This window comes from Notamacropus eugenii, chromosome 4 (assembly GCF_028372415.1).
Source record: "Notamacropus eugenii isolate mMacEug1 chromosome 4, mMacEug1.pri_v2, whole genome shotgun sequence".
Taxonomy (NCBI): domain Eukaryota; kingdom Metazoa; phylum Chordata; class Mammalia; order Diprotodontia; family Macropodidae; genus Notamacropus; species Notamacropus eugenii.
In genome coordinates this window covers 17,454,579-17,472,427 of record NC_092875.1, presented here as the reverse complement: position 1 = coordinate 17,472,427, position 17,849 = coordinate 17,454,579, and the positions used below count along the sequence as shown (strand labels likewise).

The 17,849-nt window shown below is 41.2% G+C and overlaps 1 protein-coding gene across 3 annotated transcripts in view; it reads right to left on the bottom strand.

Annotated features, from left to right (window-relative positions):
* Positions 1-17,849, bottom strand: part of TTC28 (tetratricopeptide repeat domain 28) — a 702,579-nt gene that overhangs the window by 304,408 nt on the left and 380,322 nt on the right. For all 3 annotated transcript variants that reach the window (XM_072600072.1, XM_072600073.1, XM_072600074.1), the window contains exon 3: positions 9,009-9,156. In XM_072600072.1, the coding sequence (XP_072456173.1) occupies positions 9,009-9,156 (148 nt within the window). The remainder of the gene's footprint in view (positions 1-9,008; positions 9,157-17,849) is intronic.

Below are 17,849 nucleotides of genomic sequence, written 5' to 3'. Positions count from 1 at the left end.
ATTTAAGACTTGTTTCATTCAAAATTAACTCCTCTCTTAATCTACCCTCTTATTCCCCCCTTTCCCTTATCCCCATTTCCTCACTATTTCCCTGTTGAATGACATTCATTTGTGCCCAGCTCTGGGTGCAGATGTTCCCCTCCTTCGTCCAGTTCAAGTGAGAGTGAAACTTAAGTGTCACTTTCCCCCCTCAGTCCCTCTCCTTCCAGGTTTGGAGAGACTTCAACTTGTGCCAATTAAGTGAGATAACCCTGCCCATCCTTTGGCTTCCTTTTGCTGTTCTACTCTTTCTAGTCTCCTTTCAAGATCATCCAAACAACAGAACTCAGTCTCTCTGACTATTTAGATTCCCTGCTATGACTCCTAATGATGACAGAGTTTTGAGAAGACTCATGTATCATCTCCCTGTTATTTGAAAGTAAATAGTTGCTCAGTTTCTTATGATCACTCATTCAGCTTTACCTTTTCACATTTCTCTTGACTCCTGCTCATTTACTCAGCTTTGGTCTTTTCATCAGGAATTCTTGGAAGTCTTCTTTTTCATTAAAAATCCATTTCCCGAGAGGGACCTGCAAACCTCTTGCAAAAGGTACGTCGCGCTGCAGACGTGGAACCCAGCCCGGACCTGCTGCGGCCACGGCACCAAGAGATACAGATCAGAGCAGGCTTTGGGGACGGGATCTCCAGCGGCCGCGCGGGTCCCTCCGCCCACAGGTGACGGGGGTCGATGAGAGAGTCTCTTTGGCGGGTCGAAAGGGGAGTGGGGTGCCCCCATGATTCAGGCCCCCCCAGGAGGTAGAAGCTGAGAGGCAGCTGCAGACAGGGGCTCCCCAAGCGGGCGGGAGCCTGAATACATTGTGGAAGGTCTGTGCATAAACCCCCTGAGGGAACTGAGCCTGAGAGGCGGCCCCTGCCCCTACCTCAGCACCTGAACATAATCTCATACTGAATAGCAGCCCTGCCCCCCGCCAAAAGCCCTAAGGCTGGAAGCAGCATTTGAATCTCAGACCCCAAACGCTGGCTGGGAGGATCAGGACTCGAGGTGGGTGTGAAGAGAATATTCAGAGGTCAAGTCACTGGCTGGGAAAATGCCCAGAAAAGGGAAAAGAAATAAGACCATAGAAGGTTACTTTCTTGGCGAACAGGCATTTCCTCCCTTCCTTTCTGATGAGGAAGAACAATGCTTACCATCAGGCAAAGACACAGAAATCAAGGCTTCTGTGTCCCAGCCCACCCAATGGGCTCAGGCCATGGAAGAGCTCAAAAAGAATTTTGAAAATCAAGTTAGAGAGGTGGAGGAAAAACTGGGAAGAGAAATGAGAGAGATGAAAGAAAAGCATGAAAAGCAGATCAGCTCCCTGCTAAAGGAGACCCAAAAAAATTTTGAAGAAATTAACACCTTGAAAACTAGCCTAACTCAATTGGCAAAAGAGGTTCAAAAAGCAAATGAGGAGAAGAATGCTTTCAAAAGCAGAATTAGCCAAATGGAAAAGGAGATTCAAAAGCTCACTGAAGAAAATAGTTCTTTCAAAACTAGAATGGCACAGATGGAGGCTAAGGACTTTGTGAGAAAGCATGATATCACAATACAAAACCAAAAGAATGGAAAAATGGAAGATAATGTGAAATATCTCATTGGAAAAACAACTGACCTGGAAAATAGATTCAGGAGAGACAATTTAAAAATTTTGGGACTACCTGAAAGCCATGATCAAAAGAAGAGCCTAGACATCATCTTTCATGAAATTATCAAGGAAAACTGCCCTGAGATTCTAGAACCAGAGGGCAAAATAAATATTCAAGGAATCCACAGAACACCGCTTGAAAGAGATCTAAAAAGAGAAACTCCTAGGAACATTGTGGCCAAATTCCAGAGTTCCCAGGTCAAGGAGAAAATATTGCAAGCAGCTAGAAAGAAACAATTCAAGTACTGTGGAAATACAATCAGGATAACACAAGATCTAGCAGCCTCTACATTAAGGGATCGAAGGGCATGGAATAGGATATTCCAGAAGTCAAAGGAACTAGGACTAAAACCAAGAATCACCTACCCAGCAAAACTGAGTATAATACTTCAGGGGAAAAAATGGTCTTTCAATGAAATAGAGGATTTTCATGCATTCTTGATGAAAAGACCAGAGCTGAAAGGAAAATTTGACTTTCAAACACAAGAATGAAGAGAACCATGAAAAGGTGAACAGGAAAGAGAAGTCATAAGGGACTTATTAAAGTTGAAGTGTTTACATTCCTACATGGAAAGACAATATTTGTAACTCTTGAAACATTTCAGTATCTGGGTACTGGGTGGGATTACACACACACACATGCACACACGCACACATACATAGAGACAGAGTGCACAGAGTGAATTGAAGAGGATGGGATCATATCTTTAAAAAAAAAATGAAATCAAGCAGTGAGAGAGAAATACTTTGGGAGGAGAAAGGGAGAAATTGAATGGGGCAAATTATCTCTCATAAAAGAGGCAAGCAAAAGACTCATTAGTGGAGGGATAAAGAGGGGAAGTGAGAGAAAAACATGAAGTCTACTCTCATCACATTCCACTAAAGGAAAGAATAAAATGCACACTCATTTTGGTAGGAAAACCTATCTCACAATACAGGAAAGTGGGGGATAAGGGGACAAGCAGGGTGGGGGGGATGATAGAAGGGAGGGCATGGGGAGGAGAATGCAATTCGAGGTCGACACTCATGGGGAGGGATAGGATCAAAAGAGAATAGAAGTAATGGGGGACAGGATAGGATGGAGGGAAATATAGTTAGTCGTATACAACACAACTATTATGGAAGTCATTTTGCAAAACTACACAGATTTGGCCTATATTGAATTGCTTGCCTTCCAAAGGGAAGGGGTGGAGAGGGAGGGAGGTAAAGAAGTTGGAACTCAAAGTGTTAGGATCAACTGTAATGTTCTTACCACTAGGAAATAAGAAATACAGGTAAAGGGGCACAGAAAGCTATCTGGCCCTACAGGACAAAAGAGAAGATGGAGACAAGGGCAGAGAGGGATGATAGAAGAGAGAGCAGATTGGTCACAGGGGCAATTAGAATGCTTGGTGTTTGGGGGGGGGGAGGGTATAAAAGGGGAGAAAATTTGTAACCCAAAATTTTGTGAAAATGAATGTTAAAAGTTAAATAAATAAATTTAATTATTAAAAAAAAAATCCATTTCCCCCCAAAAGATTATATACTCAGTTTGTTCAGATACATTATTCCTGGTGGTGAATCTATGTCCCTTGTCTCCTTTAATACTGTATTCTAAACTCTCCACTTGTTGAAGTGATTGCTATTAAACCTTGCCCAATATGCCCACAAATTTGACAATCTAAATGAGATAGATGAGTATTTTAAAAAATAATAATTGTCCAGATTAACAGAAGAAAAAGTTGAATATTTAAACAATCCTATCTCAGAAAAAGAAATTGAACAAGCCATCAATGAACTCCCTAGGAAAAATCTCCAGGGCCAGATGAATTTATAAGTGAATTCTATGAAACATTTAAAGAACAGTTAATTCCAATACTATATAGACAATTTTTGAAAACTGGGGAAGAAGGAGTCCTCCCAAATTCTTTTTATGATACAAACATGACTTTGATATCTAAACCAGGAAGAGACAAAACAAAGAAAGAAAATTATAGACCAATTTCTCCAATGACTATAGAAGCAAAAATTTTAAATAAGATTTTAGCAAAATGAATACAGCATCTTATCACAAGAATAATACATTATGATCAGGTAGGATTCATACCAGGAATGCAGGGCTGGTTCAATATTAGGAAAACTTTTAGCATTATCGACCATATCAACAACAAAACTAACAAAAATCACATGATTATCTCAATAGATGCAGAAAAAGCTTTTGACAAAATACAATACCCATTCCTATTAAAAAACACTGGAGAACATAGGAATAAAGGGAACTTTCCATAAAATAATAAGGAGAATTTACCTAAAACCTTCAGCAAGCATTATATGCAATGGATTTAAGCTAGATGCATTTCCAATAAGATCAGGGGTGAAACAAGGATGTCCACTATTTTTCATATGGTACTAGAAATGTTAGCTGTAGCAATTAGACAAGATAAAGAAATTGAAGGAATAAGAATAGGCAAAGAAGAAACTAAGTTATCACTCTTTGCAGATGATATGATGATATACTCAGAGAATCCCAGAGATTCAAGTAAAAAACTACCTGAAATAATAAACAACTTTGGCAAAGCTGCAAGTTACAAAATAAACCTGCAAAAATCTTCTGCATTCCTATATATTAATAACAACAGCAAGAGACAGAAAGAAAAATTCCATTTAATGCTAGGGCAGACACTATAAAATATTTGGGAGTTTACCTGCCAAAACTAACCCAGGGACTATATATATGAACACAATTACAAGACACTTTTTACACAAATAAAGTCAGATCTAAGTAAGTGGAAAAACATCAGTTGCTCATGGGTAGGCCGAGCTAATACAATAAAAATGACAATTCTACCTAAATTAATTTACTTATTCAGTGCCATACCAATTAAACTATCAGATAATTATTTTCTAGAGCTGGATAAAATAATATCAAAATTCATCTGGAAGAACAAATGGTCCAGAGTATCAAAGGGATTAATGAAAAGAAATGCTAGGGAAGGTGGCCTAGTGCTACCAGATCTCAAATTGTATTAGAAAGCAGCAATTATCAAAACCACTTGGTACAGGCTAAGAAACAGAAGGGTAGACAAGTGGAATAGGATAGGTACTCAAGACATAGTAGGCAAGGAATATAGCAACCTCCTGTTTGATAAACCCAAAGACCCCAGTTTCTGGGATAAGAACTCACTGTTTGACAAAAACTGCTGGGAAAACTGGATAACAGTGTGGCAGAAACTAGGCATAGACCCATGCCTGACACCCTACACAAGAATAAAGTCCAAATGGGTACAAAGTCTAGATATAAAGATTGATTTCATGGACAAACTAGAGGAGCAAAGGATAATGCATTTGTCAGATTTATGGAGAAGGGAAGAATTTTTGACTAAAGAAGAAATAGAAAGCATTATGAAGTGCAAGATGGTTTGATTACATTAAACTGAAAAGTTTTTGCACAACCAAACCCAATGCAACCAAAATTCAGAGGGATGTAGTATATTGGGAAAAAAATTTTGATAGCTAATCTCGGGGACAAAGGCCTCATTTCTAGAATATATAGAGAACTGAGTCAAATGTACAACAATACAAGTCATTCCCCAATTGAAAAATGGTCAAAGGATGTGAACAGGCAATTTTCAGAGGAAGAAATTAAAGATATCTATAATCATATGAAAACATGCTCGAAATCACTTTTGATTAGAGAGATGCAAATCAAAACAACCCTGAGGTACCACATCACACCTATTAGATTGGCAAACATGAGAGAACAGGAAAATGATAAATGTTGGCGAGCATATGGGAGAGTTGGAACATTAATTCATTGTTGGTGGAGCTGTGAGCTCATCCAACCATTCTGGAGAGCGGTTTGGAACTATGCCCAAAGGGCTACAAAAATGTGCATACCCTTTGACCCAGCAATATCGCTTCTAGGACTGTATCCCCAAGAGTTCATAAAAATGGGAAAGGGTCCCACATGTACAGAAATATTTATAGTAGCACTCTTTGTAGTTGCCAAAAACTGGAAATCAAAGGGATGGCCATCAATTGGGGAATGGTTGAATAAATTATGGTACATGAATGTAATGGAATACTATTGTGCCATAAGAAATGATGAACAAGAAGATTTCAGAAAGGCCTGGAAAGACTTATATGATCTGATGCTGAATGAAAGGAGCAGAACCAGGAGAACTTTGTGCACACAATGACCAAAGTATGCGAGAATTTTTTCTGGTAGACTTGTATCTTCATAGCAGTGCAAGGACATTTAAAAAAAAATTCCCAATGGTCTTCTAAGGCAAAATGCCTTCTACATTCAGAGAAAGAACCATGGAATTCAATCACAGAATGCAGCAGATCATTTGTGTGTGTGTGTGTGTGTGTGTGTGTATTATGTTTTGGTTTGTTATATGATTTCTCCCATTTATTTTACTTCTTCTACACAGCATGACTATAATGAAAATGTATTCAATAGGAACGTATGTGTACATCCTATATAGAATTGTATGCTGTCTTGGGGAGGCAGAGGTGTAGTGGGGAGAAGATAGGGGGAAAAAAATCTAAGTTTTATGGTAGTGATTGTAAACCATTAAAAATAAATAAATTGAATATATTAAAAAAAATAAACCTTGACCAATCTGACTGCAGATCTTCAGTACTTGAATTCTTTCTTTCTGGCTGCTTGCAGTATTTTTCCTGTGGATTTTGGCTATAACATTCCTTGGAGTCATCATTTGGGGGGTTTTCAGGAGGTGACTTTGGTAGGTTCTATTTGTACTTTGTCTCTGGTTCTAAAAGATCTGGGCAGTTTTTTTTTCACAATTTCTTGAAATATGGTGTCCAGGCTCCTTGATCTCTTTTTAGGTCAATTGTTTTTACTACAAGATTCTTTATGTTTTCTTCTATTTTAATCAGTCTTTTGATTTTGGTTTTAGTATTTCTTGTCTCACAGAATCAATGGAAGCATCTACTGGGTTAATTCTAATTTTCAAGGAGTTGTTTTTTCAGGTAAGGTTTTTTTCTCTCTTGAGTTATGCTATTATTTTTCTTTCCAAATCTTTCTTCAATATCTCTCATTTCTTTTCCCATTTTTCTGTTAGTGTTCTCATTTGGTTTTTAAACTTATGTTAAGCTCTCTTTTCATGCTCTTGCTTCATATCTTCTAGGAATTCTGGTCCCCCTTATACACAAGTCACACACAGCTTTTCTTGAAGTCTTTTTTGAAGATGCTTTGGAGTCATTCCCTTCTTCTGGGACTGTGAGTTGAGCACCCCTGTCACCATAAAAGGGTTTTATTGTAGGATTCTTATGCTGACCTGGGCTGTAAAAATGACACAGCGTGACTTGCTCTTAGATTTCCTGGTCAGAACTTAGGCTGGGCTATCTTCCAGAATTTTATGGAGAAGTTTGGGGTGGGGATGAGGAGTTCAGCTGTTCCTCTGTTATGCCTATATCTTGGTTCCAGTCTTAGTTTTTCCCTTATTCTAAGAACTGCTTTAGCAGGGACTCTTTACCTGGATCTGGGAGTTTCTTTTTAACAAATCTGGATACCTACTTCAACATAGTTGCTTTCCTTCACTTTATGCCTTAAAAAAGCATATTCTAAAAATCAGCACTTAGGTTTCACTGGTCTACCAATGGGATGCTAGACACAAAAATGGCTAAGAATCCCTCCTGTAGGGGTTCTTCCTAATTTCTCTTTGAAAGCTGAAAACTCCTAAGGTCCTTTCTAATTGACAATAAGATACTTCTGATAAATATGAATCACTCCCAAAGAAAACACACTGATTTCCTTAAGATTTAAAAAAATTAAATAAAATTAAAATGTAAATGGACTATTTTAGGGAAGTTTTAGTCAAATCAAATGAGCACAGAAAAATTTAAAATCTCTCCTTTACCTAAAGATGCATAAATGCATGTGTGTGAGTATGTGTGTGTGAGTTTGTGTGTATGTGTGAGTGTGTGTGTGTGTGTGTGTTGTGGCTGTGGCTGCTAAGGCTGTCCAGGCAATGTCCTAGGCCCAGAATACAAACACTAAAACAAAACTGTCCTTGCCCTTGCAGAATTAATATTCTATTGGGGCACCATCATAGAAGCAAATACTAGGGAAAATTAAAAAGAGGGGATCAAAAGAGATCTCCTGTAGTTAGAGTCTTTGAGCTCAGCTGAAGGAAGCTAGGCATTCTCAGAGTCAAAAAGAAGGGAATACAATCCAAATATGTGCAAAGGCACTAAGATGGGGAACAAAATAGCAAAAAAGTGTCCAGTGCAAGTCTATACTAAAGGAGCTCACAGTCTCCTAGGATAAGGAGAGTACATCCAGTGATAAATAGAATATATGGTCAGATCTGTAACGAACAGCCCAGGAGGGATCCAAACAAAGGGTTCAAGAAGAAACCAAAGAGAGAAGGAGAGGTCACTTTCACTTTAATGAAGTCTGAAGCGGCAGCAGAAGGGAGCTTTGGAAGAGAAAGACTGTAGGAGACACAAGCGAGAAAGATGTTCTCTCCAGGCTGTAACGTTAATAGAATAGGAAGATCTTTCCTGCCCATTAATAGGCCTAACACATGGAGCCTGTGGTCACATGGGGCTCAGACTGGGAGGAGCTTGTCCAAGTAGGAGAGACAGAGACAGAGAGAGGCAGAGACAGAGGGACAGACAGAGAGCACGAGCATGGGCAGGCACAGCTGAGGGAGAGGGAGAGGTTGAGGTAGAGGTAGAGGCAGAGGCAGAGGCAGAGGGAGAGGGAGAGGGAGAGGGAGAGAGAAAGAGAGAGAGAGAAGCAAGCTGTGTGTGGGTAGATGGAGGGATTTGTCTAGGGGAACTTGTTCATGTGAGGAGACCTGACAGAAAGAAGGCTCAAGGTGCTCCTTGGATTAGTGGTAAGTACCGTGTTAAATCTTGCCTACTGGTATTCTAATGATGCCCCAAATAAATATTTTGGTTTTGCCTTTGAGGAAGACAGTTTTTTATATTTTGTGAATTTACCCTGGAAATACATATACACATTCATAGAGGTTGCTATGGTATTACCTTGGTATTTCACAGGGAACAAGGCAGCAGAAAACATACTCTCCAGACAACTGAACTGCCAGTGAGGAACGGAACACACACATGGTCAGTGACATCCAGTCAGTGGCAAAATTGGTCTGTGGACCCTATCTCCTATCTCTCTGTCTAATGCTGCCTCATTAGCTTGCAATACTAGATATCAATTTTCTTTCTACATGAAATATTAGATCTTAGAGAAGGACTTCTTGCCCAATACTGGGTTGCCCAAGACCAAGAGACCTTTCGAGGTAGGAATTTCCAACTCCATATCATTGCTATTTCAAGTACTTTCCATAGTCTTACCTCGCATGGGAGATTTCATGGCAGCTTCCACCATCCCAACCAGAAGTTGTAGACTCTTGGGATCCTGAGCCAAGCCTGATGCAAAGGCTGCCAGAGCATCTGCATGGCGTCCAAGATACTGGAGGGCAACACCCTGTCGGAAGTATGCCTAGAAATATAAAAAGATAGGAAGCATTTTAAACAGGACTGCAGGAAGATCGATGATGTCACAAAGCCAGAACAAACAACCAACCACCAGAGACAAAAAGAATCCTAGCTAAAGCAAACATTTTCTTCTTCTTAAGCCACTGTTTCCCAAGAGTGGAGACTTCAAACCTGCTATGAATGTCCAGGTGGGCCATATTTCTGATCATTCCCTCCTACGACATGCTCAAGAACTTACTATCTAGAAATCATATTCCATACAACAAGCATTTGCCAACTGTCAACTATATCCAAGGCACTGGGATAGGGAGGAGACACAAAGATAAAAAAATAATGCCTGTTCTCAGGAGCCTGCATTCTACTAGACTACAGAGACAGCACCAAGTGCAAAGAGAAGTATGAAGCACTGAAACACTCTGGGGATGACTGCGGTCTGTTCTTTATTTCGTGTGTGTGTGTGTGTGTGTGTGTGTGTGTGTGCGCGTGGCACCCTGCCTCCCATCTCATGCCTAGCCCAGACGATTCCATGTATGAAATACGCTTTTCTTCTCACTTCCACATCCCAGAATCCCTCACCATTTTCTGGTGCCTTACCTCACCAAAATCTTTTGTGTTTCCTCCTTACCTAGTCTGTCTTCACATACATGTTACACCCACATTGTTCCTTTCCTCCAATGTCCTGGAATAGAACATGAGCTCCTCAAGTGCAGGAACTCTTGCTTTCTCCCTTTGTCTCACTAGGACCTAGCATCGAGCAGAGCGTCTGCCTGATCCAGACCAAGTGCTAAATCAGTGCTTGCTGAAAGAATGAGCACGCCACTGACACTGGAGGTTCCTTTTCATCCTGCTCCCAGACTCCCTCAGCATCTCCTGTGGTGTTGGAGTCATAGCTAATAAACTTCCTTGGCTGAATTTTTCTTTTGAAATCATTCCAGATATGGCTAATCAGTTAAATTGTCATAGTAATGCTTATCTTTAAAGATAATCAGAGTAACACAGAGGAGCATAACTGGTACATACATGTTTTTCATATTTAATCATTTAAAACAAAGTTATAATTATATAAAATAAACCATCTCCATCATTGTTCCTATTCTTTAACTGGATCAGTTTATAAAGTAAGGTTATCATCAGTGATTAAAGTAAAAAAAATACTATTTACTGGAGAAAGAGGGAATGGAGGAAGGTCAAATCTAAATTAGAGGAAAGTTTGAATCATAAATTTCTTTTCATGCGAACTTAAATGACTTTCAGTACGTACGGCAACATGAACTAGGCTAATTAAGTGTTATATTACCAAGCACAGATCTGTGAACCTGCTTTAATGAAAGGGTGAGAAGTTCTGTGTAACTAACAGACATTCATTGTAATATGTGCTTCTAATGGTCTGAAACAACTTGTTCTCTTAAGCAGGTCAAATATTCTTCATGTAAGAATGTTTACCTTATAAATCTGCTCTGCAAATGCTTTCAGGAAAGGTAAACTTTGACCCAAATCACCATGCATTTATAATAAATACTCTTAATGGAGTCTGGATGGAATTTTACTATAGCTGAATACAACTCACAATCAATGTCTTGATCTATGTCTATGCAGACATAGATAATCATAAAATTTATTATTGGAGATATATTATTGTCTCTTTTATTAAAGATACAGGTAGATGTAAATACACATGCGTGTGTCTTTGTACATTTTCCAACCTGTTCATACACATCATATAACAATCCTTGGGGGGAGGCAAAAGAATTGGGAGCATTGATCTTGACTAACCTTCCATACACACACACACACACACACACACACACACACACACACACACACACACATACTCTATAATCATATGGTGTTAGGTAATGAAGTATTAAGCTACATATGCCTTGATTCCTTTATGATTTACGAACACCTTCTACTGATGGAATTGAAGGGTGAAAAAAACAATCAGAACTCCCTCTGCATGCTTTTAAACGGGTTTGAAGATAACATTTCTTAGAGGAAGTCCAGGTTTGGGAGTCCTTTCTTGAGGAAACCCCTGTGGGGGGAAGAAGAAAGGTATTTCCCTCTCCTCTCTATTCCCAACCGCTCTGGCTTCTAGGAACAACTTGCCAGGAGTGAGACACATTATCTGACAGTCAAGAGCCCATCCACTGAGAAAACCTGAGCCATAATTGAGGGAATGGAGACACACATTGAGAGAGACATGATGCTGAAAAGTAGCGGGTGGAGGAAATAGCTTCCAGGAACAAAGACCCTGGCAGCCGGGGAAAGACCCAGCTATGGACTCGAGAGAGAATCAAATTGTGGAGAGGAATAGACCCTTGGAAGCCAGTTGAACACTTGTCCGGTAGAGAGGCCATATTCAAGGAGAGTTACATAAAGACTCTACAAAGAGAGAAGAGAGTTCCAGGTCCCACAGTGCCAGGAGCTGCCTTTGCTGCACAGCCACCACACACACTACTCTAGGCCTCACAAAAACTGCACTTTAAATTTGATCCCATTCTTCCCATGGACACATCTGTTTGTGGAGCACTGCCTCAAGTTCATGGAAAACATTATTTATTGCAATTATTTAGACTATGTGGACATATCTGAGCTAAGAGCCAACAGTGTCTACCGGATGACTATTAATGGGAGGCCCCCTTGTAGGGGTTCATGAGCTACAGTGTGCACAGAGGGCATTACCAAAGAGTTACATCTAGAACCAGAGAGTAGCAGCCCTCCAGAGACCTAACCCAGGAGTTGGGGAAGTTGAGGAAGTGACCCAGAGGAGTGGCATTATTACCACCATATTTTATTGGCCAGAAAGTGACAGCCCAGTGAGATTTAATAACTTGCCGAAGGTCAACTCATGACTTAGTTACAGGTTTGGGGTTTAGCTTAATGTAATTCTTGTTCCTTTTTGTTACCATCTGATGTTGTGGAAAGAGCACTGCACATGGGAGTCAGAAGGCCTAGATGCAAGTTCTACTCTCAACATTTATAAAATCATTTTGCCTCCATGAAAGCATCCATTCCCTGCCATAATCACCACATCAGAAAATTACACTGAGGAAAACCGTTCCCAAAGCACTTGATGAACATGGGATCATTCTTGTTTTCCTGATACCTTAAGAACTTGCTTCTTTCAGTCACAGCACCCAGGACCTACTTGAGTCTCTCATTCATCTGATCAATACAATACATTCCTTTCCCTCCTCATTCAAAAACAGCACAAAAGGATAAATATGAGAAATTTTATAGAGTGACTCATCAAATCTCAATTAGTCTAAACCATCAGCAGCTGTTAAACCTCAGAGTCCTGTAGGACAATAATAACTGGAGACTGCATTTTCACACTATTTCATAGTCATTTCCTCTCACTGGGCCCATCCGCAATTTTAATTTTTAATGTATTTACAGACATTTGCTGCTATTTTTCTCCTTTCATATTTAGGTTGTTAGGATATAAAAGGCAAGAAAGTGTAAATTCTATCTAAAATTGAAAGCTGGCAATCTCGTTTCTAAAATTTCATATTACAAGTAAGCTAAAAATATTCCAAGTAAAAATTCATGACCAAATCTTGAACCAATAACAAAATCTATAAGAAGGCTCAAAAATCAATACAAAAAGCAAAAGAATTAAACATGCATGATCAGACATATCTATGTTATTGAACACAGTCAAGAAGAAACATAATAAGTCTGGTCATCTTACTCAGTGCTCTGCCCCCATCAGATTCCATCTGGACTACCGTTCTTAGATCTACACACTACATTTTAGCAGGGGCATTAAGGCCAACAGAAAGGAAACAGGATGGGAAGGAACCTGAAACTATTTCTTATGGAGAATAGTTGAAGGACCTGGGGACAGTTTATCCTGAGGAGGTAAGATTTAGAGAGAACATGATCTCTTCCTCCAAATACTGGAACAGTAAATAAACTTCTCAGCTCCAGAGGTCAAACAGAGAGGGTCAAAGATTAGAAACCCAAGAAAGTCTGGCTCAACTCAAACTAAAGAAAACTATGAAATACTGGAGCTATCCAGCAATAGAAGGGGCTACTTAGGAGGAATTGAGTTTCACATGATCACTGGAGGTGTCCAAGCAAAGGTGAGATCCCCACTTGTCCCAGATGCTGCAGGGAGTTATGCCTTGGATAGACTGGACAACTCTTAAATAAAGAAGCCTTGCCGATTAGTAACAGTGTCTCACATTTGTATGGCTAAGCTCGAACATTTACTATCTCGTTGACAGAGAAACACATTCAACTCTGTCTGCCAAATGCAGGCATTGAAAACCCTAATTTATCTGCCCCTGTAAGAGGGAGGCAAGTCCCCATGTCAAGTTCAAGCTGTGGCATCAAGTTCACACTGGGACTTGAGTGATTCTGAGTGTTTACTTGGAACACTTAGCATTCAGAAAAGGGATGGCAAAGAAAGAAAGAGGAGGGGAAAGGGCACTGACGAAGGGGCTCTCAGCCTGAGCGCATGCCAGCAGAAGACCTCCCTTCCTCTAATCCTGCCCGGCCCCCTCCCTGCTGCCCTTTGCTTCAGCTGGAGGAGAGGGAGGGGGCCCAGGAGAGGGCAACTGAGGATTTCATTCTTCCCCCTCCCCTTTTTGGGGGAGTTCCAGAATTTCCAGCCAGTTATTCATTGAAGGGCAGTACAAAAGTGGGACAGTACTATTCTTACTAAAACAAACTTCTCTTTTTCCCTCCTTGATATAAAAAACTTCCTCGCCTACCCATCCTAAAGACCCTGAGAAACCATAAGGTCTCTGCAGGACGCAGGACTTAGAAATGCAAGAGGTCTTAGGGTGCAACGACCTCATTGAGCATACGAGGACAGGGGGAAATGAGGGCTTTGGCACTTTCCCAAGATCACGGGGAGACTTCAGAAACAAGTCTTTGGGCTCCCCTGGACAATGCTGCTTGCTGCCATGATCATTACCATCGTCATCATCTCATCATTACATTATCATCTCCATCAACTAACGCTTCCCATGGTGGCCTCCTACTGGGCAGGGACACTGGGACTTGATGGTGAGGGCAGTGAAATAGCACAGAGTGTAGGGGCTTCTGGGCAGGGCCTGCTTTGCTTTTCTTTCAGACAGCCCCCTCTTCTCTCTTCCTCATCTCAGATGCTCAGCTGTCACTCAGATGCTTTCGGCCACTATCATCAACAGATATTCCTCCATCCCTCTATCATCCCCACTCTCGCACTGATGGTCAGTCTATCCCTCTCTGCTTGTTCCTTGTCTGCTGCCTACACCACTCCTGTGTCTCTCCTATCCTCAAAAACCTTCTCTTGATCCATCCATCTCTGCTAACTATCATCCCCTATCTCTCCTGTCTTTGGGAACTAAACTCCTTGAGAAGGCCTCCTAGAATTGCCTCCACATCCCTTCCTCCTAGAATTGCCTCCACATCCTTTCCTCTGAACCTCTTCTTAATTTTCAATGGCTGTGGCTAGACAGCTGAGCCTGGAGTCAGGAAGTCCTGGGTTCACATTTGACCTCAGACACTTAACTAGCTAAGTGACCCTAATAAGTCACTTAAACTATGTTTGCCACAACCACATTTGCCTAAAAATTGGGATAATAATAATACCTACTTTCAAGGGTTATTGTAAGGATCAATTGAGATATCTGTAAATATCTGGAGGTGAATTTGGAAGAGCTCAGGTGAATCCTTTCCTTTACTCTGCCATCTTGGCCTTCAAGTTATTTCTATGAAGTACATATAGGAGAGAAGTCTTTGTCCTTCGTGGGATATGTGTCTAGTGGGGGTATATATGTTAATCTCAAAGTCAAAGGATAGGAAGATTTTAATCACATTTTGAGCATAATTCCAAAATCCAAATTCCAAATTAGTTTCTAGACCAAGGGTGGAGAACCTGTAGCTAGGGGACTACATGTGGCCTTGAGGCAGAAGGTTCCCTACCCCAGACACCGATTCAGAGCGTCACAAACAAGGTATTCATGTGCCTTGAATAGTGGCTATTCCTGTCCTTTGTCATCCTTGCCAATTTACTGGATGTGGCATAAAATCTCACAGATGTCAGATTAATTCTCAGTTGTCTTATCACTGACTTGGAGAAATCTCTCAGGAGTTGTCAGCAGTTTGCAGTTCTTTGAGAAAGTGCTTCACACAGTGCCTGACCCATAGTAGGTGCTAAAAAATGTTCACTCCCTTCCTGTCCCTTTTCTCATCTGACTTCTGGTCTCTTCCTTCCACCAAAACTGCCCTCCCCAAAGTGATTCACAATCCCTTACTTTCTAAATGCTTACCCTTCTTGCCGTGTCTGCAGCCTTGGTCACCGCTGACCAATCTCTTCTCCTCGATATTCCCTTCTCTCTAGCGTTACCTTAACCGGCTCTCTCCTGGTTCTGTTTGGTGCCTCTGCTGAATCCGCAGCCAGACCATGCACTAAGAGCAGACATCCCCTAACGCTCTATCCTGGGTCCTCTTCTCTATCTTATTTCACTTGGCAATCTCAAAAGCTCCCACAGTGTCAAAGATTGTCTCTCTGCTGATGACTCTCAGCGCTTCCTGTCCACCCCGATATCGCTGCTAATCTCCAGTCTTGCATCTCCAACTATTACTGGAGAATCTCACAGACATCCGAGATGCACAATGTACAAAACTGAACTCACTGCAAAGTTCAGTTTGGACACATGAAGTTTAAGATGTCTAGAGGTTATCAGTTAAAAATATCCCATAGATAGTTAAAGATGGAAGACAGAAAGTCTAGGGCAGTACTGAATAAGTAGATTTAAGATTCATCAGCAAAGATGATAACTGAATCCATAGAAGCTGATGTGAAATAGTACAAAAGGAAACAAGTCCCTGTGGGGCAGTCAAGCTTAGTCAGGGTAACCTGGATGAGGATCCAACAAAGGGGACTGAGAGTCCGAGAGGTAGGAAGAAAACCAGGGCAGAAACGGGGGTGTCCTGGACAATGTCAGAGGCCACACATAGGTCAGGAAAGGATGAAGATGGAGAAAAGGCCATTGGATTTGGTAATGAAGAGATCAACGACAACTTTAGAGGGAGCAAGTCCAGCTGAATGCTGAGGTTGGAAGTCAGATTATAGAGAATTAAGAGGAGAAAGAGTCTGTTCAAGGGCTTTAGTCACAAAGGGCAGGAGAGACGTGGGACTAGAAGTCAGTGGGGATGGCAGAAGCACTAGAGGGCTTAGGAGGACAGAGGAGACTGGGGCATACCTGTAGGTAGCAGGGAGACAGGGAGAGACTGAAGGGAAGCGAAAGAAAAGGGGGCAACCTGCTAGAGGACATGGGCTACCTTTACTGGCTACAGAGCATCTAGCTAAGGTCAGAGGCTCAGACCTGTGCTGGCCACTGGAAACGAGGCATGAAAACCATTTACTAAGCACAGATGGGCTGGGAGCTTCATCCTGGGACCCTGACGTAGAAATGAACATTCTCCTATCTACAGAACGCAAAGCACGTGACCCATGTTCCCTCACTTAATTCTCACACCAGTATTATGAGGGAAGTGCGGCAGAAATGATAATCCTGGACTACTGATGTCTAAGGCCCCTTCCTGCTCTAAATCTATGTCCTTTGAGCCCCATTTTATGTATAAGAAACTGAAGCTAAGAAAGAAAAAATGTCGTGGGAGTCAAACTTTAAATCTCCAGTCTATCTTCTGCCTCCAAGTCCAGGGTTCTTTCCAAGGAGCAAATTAGATTGGCCTAGTGCACCCATATACACTCCAAGACTCTTGCCAAGTACTCTTGGAGGTAAGAGTAAAATGATACAAAAGCAGTTCAGTAACACCCCACCTGTCTGGAGGTAAAACCTGAAGCTGATCAAGCTTCTGCTGAGGAGTCACAACAGAAAACACAGAACTAGGGTCTTTGGGGGAACAGTCCATCTAGCTTATGAGTAGTGATTTATCTAACCCAACCCCCCATTCCCCATCTCTTTGCTCTCATGATAAACAGCCTAAACAGCCTCATCTTCTCTTCTGTGGCAGAGACAAAAGGTCCCAGGAGGAGCTGGGAGTGAAAGAGCTGCTCTCAGCTGTCACCTGGCTCCCAGAGCCTCTATCTCCCAAAAGAAAGAAGCCATCTCAAAGGCAGGACTGGACATCCACAGGACACTTTCTAGTTACCTCAAATGCCTTTCTTAATGTGGATGAAGACAGACAGAGGAACAGCTTCCATTTGTAAACTGGCCAGTCCTTTCACTTGCCCCCCACTTTCAGGTTTGTACCCCCCAAACCCAGCATGATATAACAGAAAGAAGCCCAGTCAGTTCAAGAAATGGCTTTCCTATTTACTACCTGTGTGACCACGAGCAAGGGATTTTTTTTTAAGACTGCCCAGGCCTCAGTTTCCTCCTCTATAAAAAAGAGAATCTCACTAAATGACCACTAAGGTCCCACCCAGCTCCAGAACTCTGATGCTATAGGAAGAAGTCTCTTTCTTAAAAGGCTGCTTTAGTAGCATATGATGCAGAACTAACAATAACCAGTTTAGGGCTCAGAATTTCTTGTACTTAGAGACTTCAACCAATAGAGGCAGAGATTAAGGAAAATCAGAAATGACACGGGAAATTTATGGACATGAATATTTAATCTCTTTTCCATTAGCCAGCGTTGATTGTAGAACAATTTTTATAATGAATTGCATGGAAGGGAAATTCATTTCATTAACCTTTCATATAAATGTGTTATTATTGAACCAAACAGGCC